We start from the raw sequence: 12,055 nt of genomic DNA on the forward strand, positions 1-12,055 counted from the left end.
CCAATTTGTTGGTTGTCAGCCAGAAGCTCTTTTTTTTCTCATTATTTGTCACAAAGCGATTTGTTCCTGTTAGTTTAGGGCTCTTCTCTGTTGATATGTGCAAGAATTTTCTTCCAGGGTAAACAAAAAGATGGAGTGAAGTAATTGGCTGCCAGTTTGCATGTAAGGTTTACCAGATTCGTTGTCTGATCGACCACAGACTCCTTCAAAAAGGCCGGAATATTTGCAGTACAAAAACAACACCGACACTTGCATAGAGGAGTTATAAGGTGGCTAATTTACTCTCATCTACGCAAACAAAGCGATTCTCCTTGGCTAACATGATTTTAGGGCAGAGTAAACATCTTTACAACAGCAAGAGATTCAGAGAAACTCAGCACTGGGCATCATATTGCTTTGGGGACAGCATGATAAATAAAATTTAGTCTGATAAATAAATGTAGAGTCTCTGTATTTAAAGGCCTCTGGTTGAGATTATTAGCAGCTCACACAGTGATTAAGGCCAACTTAAGAAGTTGCCAGTGGCAGTGTTCACACTGCCTAATTGAAACCATTCCTTATTTACTCTTCTCAAATAAGGGGATCAGAGAGCAAGCAAAGTTGGTTTCATTTTCCACATATCTAGCACCTCATGAACCATGTGCACACACAGTAGCATCCCTCCGGGGAAAGGACAGGGTGTTCGTGTTGCACCAAAATGAAAAGGGAAGGAATGAAAAAGCAAAATCACAGATCACAGAAGGATTAATTCCATTTCTGAAGGCAGTCAGCAGTGGAGGAAAGCAGCGAGAGAGGAGGAGGGGAAAATACGTTTCGCCCATTTGCAATGGCGGCCTATTTCTTTGTGTTAATTCCTCCACGCCTTTTAACTTCTAAAGCTCCTGCATTGTGGCACAGTAGGACAGAGCGTGATTGAGAAATTTGGAGGAGTATTTTTAGCCGAAGCATTCTTTTTCCCTGGAGGAACAGCATGTGATTTTTTTCTCCCTTTCCTCGTCTTTTTCTTCATCATCATCTTCTTCTTCTACTTTAGCCGTTCCACAATGAATCTCTGGATTTGTACCCAGAAGGAAGAGTTGCGGTTTGGACTGAATCAGCTCTGTATCTACATCACAGGAGCTGCTGTCTGATTGGCACGAGCACGGTTGTTCCACAAATCCCCTGTGCCTCTGTTGCAAACCTGATGATATAGCGTAGCCAGCTTAAAGCACAACACATCATTGTTGTTATAGCATGCAGTGTCACATGCGTGAGCTTTAGATGACTTTGTCTGCAAAGTGCAAAGAGAGGGCAGCAATGGATCGCATGTAATTGGGATTACATTATAAAATTATTAAGAAAATACAATCATCCCAGAATACATTTGAGCACATAATTAGATTATAGCTACACAAATAAGATTGCATAAGGATTTCATACTGTAAGCTCACAAAAAGCACATCCTGAAATATTGCATATATGTACCACAGTGCTGGTGTTATAAAAGTGTTTTGGGTTGGTGAAATAAATGCTGAATAAGCAGGCATTGCATTGTGTTGGTATTGAAAATGTTTTTTTGTTTTTTAATATCCAAAAGTACAAAAAAATATAGAAATCACATTAAACGTTTGAAGGGGTGATGTCATCCAGCAGCACCAGCTCTAATTGCTTTTGTTATTGTGATAACAAAATATATTTTTTATTCACACACATGCAGGAGGTATGTCATAATTCACTGCTTCACAAGCATTCACACAATAACAACACTGACTGTGTATGACAGTGTGAGTGTCACGAGTTTAAATGCGCGGTGACTGACTGACTGACCCTAATCTGGCTCCTTGTGTCCTTGTGTTGAACTGTGAGAATATATAAGAAAAAAAAATCCCTGCATCTTGAGCACAAGGAATTCAATACACAGAGAGAGGCTGGAGTATTGAATAGACTATTAGTGTTTGTGGATATTTTTAGCCTTTGCTCCTTTGATGTTCAGGAACATCAGAGCAGTTTCTACACATGAACTTTGGACAACAACGAGATAATCAGGTCAGGATATTTTCAATTGTTGTCGAGTCTTTCATGCAGCACGGAGCAGGAAGTCGTTCACTCAGAGGATATTCTCTGTGTAGTTTAGAGCGTGCTGGAGGCAGGACGTGACGGTCACACTGCAAGTAGGGAGCTGGCAGATTAAAGACTGGCTATGTCAGACTCAACTGTGATGGGCATGTTCTCACATGCACGTTTGTCTAGTGATGTCTTAAAAAGCTCAGAGCCGCATGATTACAAAAAAATAGAATGTGCATTGTATAGTTTGGGGTTTTCTGATGTTTTCAGTGAAAGTGACAGCCAGTCTCGCCCCCAGCGTTCCTGTAGCATGGACCAGATAACTTTAAAATGACAAAAAATAATAATAAAATTAAAAACAAAGTGTTAGCAAAAGGCTAATGAATAGGCAAGTTTAATCATTTGCTGATTTAGTAGTAATAATGCTAACTCCATATGGCTTTTGAACCCTGATTTATCACTCTTCTCTACACCTTCTTTGCCTCCTCTGATAACTCTTCTTGTTGTTAAAGTTTCCACAGTTACTCTACCATCTGCCACTTCAGCTACATGGGCAAGTTACCTATAGCTACTGGGGAAAACAAAAGCGCTATCCTTTTCCTGTTTTGGTAGTGCAGTCAAGCCTTAATTTTCCTGAGAGATTTCGCACACGGTGGCAGACAGAACCGCATAATGAAAGCAAGGCTTGCAGGGAGCCAGTCTAAATGCTGATTATGCCATTATTTCATAGCCACTACACTGTGCAATCAAACTTTACTTGATAAGTTAAGCAAAAAAGCACGCTGATTACCTCTCTAAAGATGATTCATTCTTTTCATGAACTGTACTGGGATCATTTGAAAGGCTTGTTAGCATTGCTGACTCTACCTGAGACCAAACACAAAAAAACAGCACTGCTGGCATCGTCAGTCAGGTGAACCCACACTCGCCCTCGCTCTGACCTCCCATTGAACTTTAGCAGACTGACTTTTCCCATGGATCTGAACCTTTCGTTCTGTGTAGTTTCATTGACTCTAATTAGCCAAAGTGACATTTCCCATGTCTTGTGACAGCTTGTAAAGACAACCAGACCTCCTCATCCTCCTTTTTTCGTCTCTTCCCTCCGCGGTCTCTCGTTCTGCACCCAGCTCTTTATCTTGGCTCGCTCCCACTCACCCCAGCTGTTTAGCCTGCAGTAAATGTTGCCCCATACAGCGTACTGCTGTGATCCGAGCCATCATCCATCCAGGCCCAGGCCCCATCTTTACGTCTTTATGACTTTCTTGTTATGTGGTCACTGCTGCTGTGACTCTCCATCATTCCTCTTCTTCATCCAGATATTAAGCTCTATTTTCTAATGCAATTACTTTCATTCCTGAACTAAACCACTCTCTCTTCCCACACTCATTACCATACATCCAAATTGGCAATGTTGTCTGACAGAAGCTGTGTGTGGCTTGTTGTATTACAGCTGGTTGCTCCCTGAGTGAAACCATTGACAGCTGCTGTCTGCTGCAGGTTTTTGTCCCTCGAGTGTATGTCTGGGGTCCTTGCTGGAAGAAAAATAATGCTGAGAAGGAGCTTTTAGCAGCAGCACTGGCCTTAACTTTCTTTTTTTAGAAGCTCAGTGATTGCTGCTCATTAATGTCGGGGCTCCATCCTCTCTTCTTGGACAGTTAAGTTGAGCTGAGAGCAACTCCGAGTGTCAGAACATAGAGGGCTGCTGTGATACAGAGCCATAGCAATCAGCTCTGACTGGATTTTGTTTAACTCACAGATTGTGGAGCTGGAGCAAAAAGCTAACTGCCAAGAAAATGGAAATGACTCTTAAATCAGTATCTGAAGACAATATCTGTTATGCTTTCTGGTATAATTGTCAATAGATTTGTAATTGTAGGCAGGTCTATCTGGACTAGAAACTTTGTACAGTGACGAAGAGCTCAAGTGAGAGAAAAAAGGGTGAATCAAAAGGAGCTAACAGCCGTGACAAAGGATGGTAATTTCTGTCATTAGGTTGTGTGACAGAAATGGTTCAAACTCCAAGAACTGCAGTGAGAAATATTTCTCAGTACCTCCATTAGTATATTTTTTAACCCCTTAAAGCCTCAACTGTAAAATAATTGCCATAAAAATGCAAAAAATGGAAAGTTTATTGCAGAGTCTGACAAATTTCTTTAAGAAATTAATTACATTTTAATTACTATGTTTGACTTTCAATTTGTTACAGATTTTTTAATTGTTCAAAAGTGTATTGTGAAATTTATTTAGATTTTTCAAGAGAAAAAATTAGAGGAAGTAGAAGTCCCAAAACCTCAAAAAACTGTATGGATTAAATATGATAGCCCAGGCGTTAAGGGGTAAACGCCCTTGTGACCTTAGACATTTCTTTGTTCTCTACACACTGAGCTGCATGAAGGCTAGAATAAGTGTTACAAGTGTGCATGTCATAGTTGATGAAGAAAATGGACCTAAATGAATGCACAGGCAGAATGGGTGAGGTTAAAACATGCTGCTATACTTTGTATGCCGGGATCCAGAAAAATAAACAGGTGTGCAACAGTGAGTCAGCGATGGGTGAGTGTGACGAAAGAAAGAGCAAGAGCAGGTGATTCATAATGGAGGAAAGTCTGAGGACATTGAGTAGAAAGGTAGAGAAGAGCCAAATATGGAAAGGTTGAAAAAGGCTAAGAGACTAAATGGGGGGAAAGGAAAGCATCTGTCACTGTGACAGTCAGTGTCAAAAAGTTGCTATTGCAAGTCTTTCTGTTAATGGCTTAAAATTAATCATTGCCTCAAAAATGTACATATACCTTGTGTTACGATCAGTCGATGAGGGAAATCTGATTTTGTGTAATTTCAAATTGCATTCTGTGTAAATTCCTGTGTGAAAATGTGCACTAAAAGGATTTGTGAACAAATAAGTAAATTTAATTTACTTCATACTAGAGGAAATTTAGTTCATCTTTGTCGTTTTTGCCAGGAGAAAAACCCACTCTTGCAACAGCAGTGATTGCTTTGGAGAGTCTGTAATTTGTTCAGAGTAAACAGAAGAATGGCTGAATTATGAACATAGACAGTGGTGGCTGACAGGAAAACACAGAAAACTTAAATGAACACAAATACAAATACTCCTGATTGCTTTGTTTGACAAACAAATGACACTTAACCTTCATGAGAACTTTTCTGCAGCTATCACTAAGCTGTAAGCTCTCACATTAAACCTGTTCCACATGCAAACATCTTTCTCTAACACATTTTTTCCCCACTTCTTTTCTCAGGTGGGACCTCCACTCTGCGCCTCTCATCAGTGCGAGAGCTGCCAGGTCAGCTGCAGGAGCTTTACCAGCAGGGTTTCATTCTGGCTGCTGTTCATCCATTCATCCATCCCTGTGGTCCAGAGTCTAACAGCCCACAGTACCAGCTCTACAGGGCCATACTGGTCCGATTAAATGACGGGTAAGAGAGTCATTTAAATGTGTAACTGGCTGAGCTAAGACTATTGTTACATAGGAGAGAGTTCAAATATTAATTCCTACTCAACCAACATACAGTTTTCTTCATGTCCCGAAAAGATGGCACACTGTCAGTAAAGTGTTTGTGTTAAAATTGCAAATACAGATATTTGAAAGAGGATGTAAAAAAGTAAACATATTTCAATATTTTAATGTTTACTACTTTAAAGTTTTCTGAAGTAAAACAAAATACTGAAAAAAAGGTTTTGGGGGGCGTTTTTTGGACAAGAATCGGCCTCACCATTAAACTGAGGGCTCTTATTAAAAGTATTTTACCAAACAAAGACTGGGGTCTGGCCCCGAGGCAATCATCTTTCATGGGCCTTAGACATCTTAGCCACACTTGTGGGAATAAGACCTTTGTTTGCACAAAATGATGAAGCCATTATAGTCACTTAAGAAAGCCTGTTAAGATTACTAATGTACCTTAATTGGTGTCATTATGCAGAAAAACACTTAGTGGGAATCAGGTTTTGATTCATCTTCTGCAAAAATGGTAGCTTGGCTTGTTGGTGGCAGACATCGGGGTCTACATAATGGTTATGTTTACGGCTATTGTGTTATAGTTCAGAAATTACTTCTTTTTTTGGAATGCATAATAGTAAAAAGATTTTCATCATTGTAATCTGAAAACACACTGTGGAGGCTCATATTCATTGTACAACCTTCCAGTGTTGCTATATTGACAGCACAGCATCACAACATCTGTTTGCGGCTCTGCAAGCTGTCACATGGGATTTTTCAGCACTCAAGCCAAAACTGGCTGCATGGCCCAAAGTCACCACTGCCCCCTACATCTGCCCTCCAGCCCCGTGCCTAAGCCCCGCCTTTTTTTTCCTGATAACTGTGGGTGTGGGCGCACATTTCAGTTGAGGCAGGACGCCAGGGAGCTGGTCCAATGGTGGTTGAAGGACATAAAGGAGCAGTGAATGACAGCACGGGGTGATGGTTACTTTCGGACCGGTCCGATTTCTTCTTAATATCGCTTGTCCTGTAAATAGAAGAACACAGAGTTTTGACTGGATTTGATGGCCCCAAGGGTCATGAAATGTGATCAGTTTATTCAGGACCACAAACTGTGAAGTCAGTTAAAATAAAAACATGACAATCCAAAAGACAAAATCTATGAAGAGAATGTTTTTTTCCTTTTTCTGGCAGCAGTGACATGCAGACAGGTTGAAGCCCCAGTGGCTGCTGTGTCTGGCTCTGAAGCCCAGCTAAGAATTCAGGCCTGTTTACCAAAAACTGTCCACTGGCTGCAGGGCATGAACGTGTGTGAGTGTGTACGGGTTGACAGACAGCACTTGATCCTTTCGCCTGTTTTTTGGATTGTTTGTTGAGCCCCATTGACTTGCTGTCTTTACATTTGCGTCTCTACTAAAGTGTCTTGATATAAATGTATGTGCGTGACACTCGGGATAAAGATGACTCTCTGATCTACCTGAGCTGCATCAAATTCAGAAAAATCAAATTCCTCACAGCTTAAAGGAACATTACATCCAAAATCAAATTATGCACTTTACGTCCTGCAGTACTATTTATCTTGATTATTTGGATATGAGTTATCCAGGTTGTAGAAGTCTCTGCCTTTCCCAGGAATGCAATAGAGCTGCGCACATCTTGCAAGTACTGGGTTGGACCCCCTTTTGCCTTCAGGCCTACCTTATTTCTTTGTGGCATAGATTCAATAAGGTGCTGGAAGGATTCCTCTGACATTTTGGTCCAAATTCACATGATAGCAACACACGGCTGCTGTATATCTGTTGGCTGCATCCATCAGCGTAACTTTGTGCTGAACATTGAGGGGGGGAGGGGTCAAGATCGCAGTCATAACCCCCCTGGAAATTACACCCTGGCTGCACCTCCAGGATGCAAATCTACTGGTCCATCACACCTCAAAGGTCCTACTGCATTGACATCTGGTGACTGTGGAGGTCAAGTGAGTACAGTCAACCCATCATCAAGAAACCAATTTAATATGATCTGAGCCTTGTCTCCATTTTACCTCGTGTTGAAAGTGTGGACTTTAAACTACAGTATTACCAGTTTTTATTCCTAACAGTGCAGGTTTTATTGACAATGTGTTGCGTAACACACAAAAATAGATTGCAGCCAACAAAATAACCATGTTTGCCATGTTTACACCTTACTGTGAATAACACAGAAATTGGTGGATTCCAGATGGTGGATTCAAACACAGGACCTTCTTCCTGTGAGGCAACAATGCTAACCACTGTGCAAATCAATCTGAGAAACTGAAGAAGTAGTTGCTAAAAAAGCTATCATGTTCAGATCATTTATTATTTCCTGTTTGTTTTAAAGCAGTTACACTCTAAATCCCTCATAAATACTTCAGCTCATCCCTGCATGATGGTGCCACTAAAGAGCTCCATTGTGTCTCCTGTGGCTGCTTGTGAGTCACAGTTGTCATGCAGACCTGGATCTCACACAGATGGAGCAGAAAAGACAGTTGGAGGCATTTGAGATATAATCTAGTTGTCACATTGTTTTTAATTCCTGTGTCACACGAAACAATGTAAATATATAAAAAGCACCAAAGTTCAGAGAAAAAAATTAGCTAAATTTGGAGTGAGCTGTTCCTTTAAACCACATTCCTAAAGACTGACAAACTGTTCCTGCAGATCTTTACTTGCTGAGCAAAAATGCAACACCACAGTCACTAATCTACAGTGACATTTCAGTCATTTAGCAACTCTTTCACCCACAGCGACAATGCAATAACTGCAGAAAACCAATACCCAATATTACAAGCAACCAAGAATAAGGAGTGTAATAATAAGAGCTGCTGTGCCCCAACAGTTGTTCCACAACCACAGAGTGATCATATAAGAAAAACTATAAAACTAAAGGGAGGCTTACTCTGACAGGAATACTGATGTTCAAAGAAATAAATATTTGAAAACAGAAACAGGCATGCAACCAGGAAGGTGACAAAGTTTCAATAAAACAACATGAAATGAAACTTTGTTTATCCTTATGGAAAATAAAACAGAAAGAAAATAAACAAGCAAACTAAGCATTGCACAAAACAGAACAAAAGATAAATAATGCAGCTCAAAAAAAGTCACAAATGAGAAGTAAACAAATTAGTTTGTGCAATTGTATGCTGATGATCATTTAAATTCATCGGAGGAGGGAGCCAGTCTTAAGATACCTCTTTCTTTTTCCTCATCCCTGCTAGTGTTTGCTGCAGATATCAGGCTTGTTTTTCTCCCTTCAGCGAAAAACAAAACAAAAAAGAAAAACCCTCCACTGATTTTTCTTGTTGTACAGTATGAGAAACAGCCTCCACAGTGTGGGATAATTCATCACAGCAAGCATGACAACTTAATTTGGGTTTGTCAGACTTTCTGTTTTATCTTTATTTACAGTAATTTTGGCAGAGTTGAGCAGTGCACGTCGTTACGATATGCCCTGCTTACTGTCACTCACCTGACAGCCGCTGGGAGACAGTGACGTCTCTGCCAGAAAAAGGGAAAAACATTTTTAAAAGACTTAGTTGCTATACGGTCATCTGAGGCATGCTTGCTCTGGAAATAATGAATGGAGAGGAGAGTTCGAGAGAGCGTTTACAGTAGGATGCTCGTCAGAGCCTGTCAAACAAACTCGTTTCTATAACGATTACCAAAACAATGACATATTTTCTGATGTGTCACATCTGTGTTAAAGGTGCAGGTGAGAGAGTGAATGAATGAAATGCTTTAATTATTTGTTAACTCAAGTTCTAACTGAGGTGACACCTAAGAGAATGGATAATTGGAGATTTCAACATGGAAATCTACAGGAATTGATTTTATTGACTAATTTACTGATTTTATTTTTGGAATGGATCCCAAGTGGCTGCTTCAGGAACTGCAGATTTTGGCACCTCCATTTGGCGTCATTTTTCTGAATCATTGTTTAGCACTTGTTAAAACCACAGTGATAACCATATATATTAGGCTTATACTGAAGTGCATTGCATATGACATTTGTATCTCATAATAAAGATCCTTCCTATCAAAAGGATTGCAAAATAGAACTGAGTTATTCATTTTAAACCTGATGATTAGAGATGCTTTATTTTCTGTTTATGCAGAAAATAAAGCTGACTTTTACTCTGCTAACACCAAATGCATGGATTATATTACAATTACACATTAAAGAAAATTAATGAAATGCCCCTATATGATGCTGTGAAACCTTCACAAGCCAAAAAAAATCACAAGTTGAATCTTATTGAAATAAAGGTCAACACGGTAGCATCTGCAGATTTGTCAAAAATCATATTTATTCAAATTAGTTTCAGTCCTTTTCCCCCCTGGACACCCATGCCCCACCTGCAGGGGTTTGGTGTAGTTAGAATGCATGGCACCTTATCTTCCCTCCCTTCTGTGTCCATTAGTAATCACCTCCGATGCTGTTGTATAGAACACTTCAGGCTCACTTTTGGCATGCACAGATATTTGTGCACATGGTCTCTGCTCCCCTTTGCTCTGGAAAACTGGACAGCAAAAATATTGACTCATTGAGTGAAAGGGCAGCAGCTGAATAGACTGCATTTCTTGTATTTTTTTTTCTTAAAGACATGCTTGCCTTGCTCCTGTGAAAAGGGACACCATAAGGGGGAAGAGGAATGAAAGAGAATCACAGCTGGATAGAAAGAAAAAGACAGAAGGAGGCTGAATGCTGTTTAAAAAAAGAAGGAGAGACAGAGATTGAGTGAAAAGGGCAGGGAAGTTTACCATCCTTTGATGGCCTCAACCGAATGCAAGGCCCAGGCTTTATCTGCAGTGTCTGTCACCGTGGAGACAGCTGCTCACATCAGCACCAGCCCAAGGGAATCCAAAACTCCACCAGGGGATCAGGGAAGAGAAATCAGCAAAACCAGAAAGGAGAACATCTCCTCTGCTGTTCGCTTTCCCTGTCAGGCCCAGGGATCAAAAGAAGAAGAAGAAGGTGGGGAGGGGTGCAGGGGTTGGGGGGATGTGGAGGGTTACAATGAAAACATGTCAGCAGGCAGCCATTCATCCATCGCTCCAAAATGAACAGCTTTTTGTGACTATACAGAAAACAAAGTGAAAGTCAAAATAGAGGAGCTGACTGGTGTACAGCAGCTATATTTATATTTGACATGCACAGTATGTCTGCAGACACAATCCCAGTTAAGTCTCTACAGTATTAACCTCGGTGTGAAAGGCTCAGTCAACAAGGCAATTCAAATGGACGGGGTGATGCTGTGGGAATTTAACAGAGAGCTTGTGTACATTCACCGTTATGTCATCTACACATGTTCAGATGCAGTCACCTGACTGACATCTTGTTGGGGGGGGGGTAAAACTTTAAAAACCCTATATTTTAATTTGTCACTGGTGGTGTTCAAGCCCATTACATCCTGCAATGGGAAAGAAGAAGAAATGCATACAAAATGGATTGCACCGTTTGAAAATTTAAAATGTCAACTGTCAAATTTTCCAGTGTTCAATTTGGTCACGATGGAATAGGGTTACAGTTCAGCAGGCAATGTCTGATGGGATATATTCATCATTATTGGGTAATTGCAAAGAGCTCCTGTGTGCTTGCAGGGAAAGTGAGAGATGAAAGAGAGAGGGATTGAGAGGGAGGATAAGGATGGAGAGTGTGCAAGAGGGATGGAGAAGGAGGAAAATAAAGAGGTACGGTCTGAAAACCATTACGGGGGGATTCGCTCTGGTGAAATTATTCACGAACCTGTGAAAATGTGACATTAGAAGAGTTGTGCTTTATTATTAAAGCACCACAGTGGCAGAGTGCTAAACATGGGTTCAGATGCACCCTGACTGTGTCGTCATAGCAATAGATGAGTTGGGGTGGGAGAGGACTGACACGACTTTGTTTCTGATGCAAAAAGGCCAGAAGGAAATTCATATTTTGAGTCATTCGCTGACTTTGCCGTGGAATGCTTTTATGCACCCTTGACTTCCTTTCTGCCGTGTGAGTGAAAAGCTTTTTTTGCATACAGAGAGTGCAGTTTAACTATTCTCAAGCCATTTCCTCAATTGGGTGATATTAAAGTAATGACTTAAAGCATTTTACTGAATGCACACATGCTTACTTAGTGTAAGTGAAAGTATGTTTTAGCTATATATTTCTATGAAATATAATACAGGAGGTGAGAGGTTGTGATTTCAGCAATGGTATCAGTTTTTGTGGGCAAGTAAAAGAGGGGATAAGTCATTTGCTGAGAGGTTTTCAGGTTGCTGGAGGCAAGTTTGGCCCACAAGTTGAAGAATATCCATCCAATGCTGTAATCAGGTTTTAAGCAGATAAGCAACAGGGTAACGAGAGTGACAGCTCTCGTGGTTAGTATGTCCACCACTTTGGTTAACAGTGAAGCCACAGCTCCCCCTTAACAAAAGAACTGAGTTGTTAAGTGTCCCGCTGTGGCTCATGAGGTAGAGCTGGTCATATACTAACCAGTCGTTCAGTCAGCAGCTCCCTCAGTGCCACTGAGCAAGATATTGAACCCACAAATAATGTGT

The 12,055-nt window shown here is 40.6% G+C and overlaps 1 protein-coding gene across 1 annotated transcript in view; it reads left to right on the forward strand.

Annotated features, from left to right (window-relative positions):
* Positions 1-12,055, forward strand: part of rftn1b (raftlin, lipid raft linker 1b) — a 138,709-nt gene that overhangs the window by 58,080 nt on the left and 68,574 nt on the right. Inside the window, exon 3 of the mRNA XM_085423808.1 lies at positions 5,301-5,478. Coding sequence (XP_085279934.1) covers positions 5,301-5,478 — 178 coding nt within the window. The remainder of the gene's footprint in view (positions 1-5,300; positions 5,479-12,055) is intronic.

Source organism: Rhamphochromis longiceps, linkage group LG11 (genome assembly GCF_057381845.1).
Source record: "Rhamphochromis longiceps isolate RC_006_pf linkage group LG11, R_longiceps_female_GT1.1, whole genome shotgun sequence".
NCBI lineage: Eukaryota > Metazoa > Chordata > Actinopteri > Cichliformes > Cichlidae > Rhamphochromis > Rhamphochromis longiceps.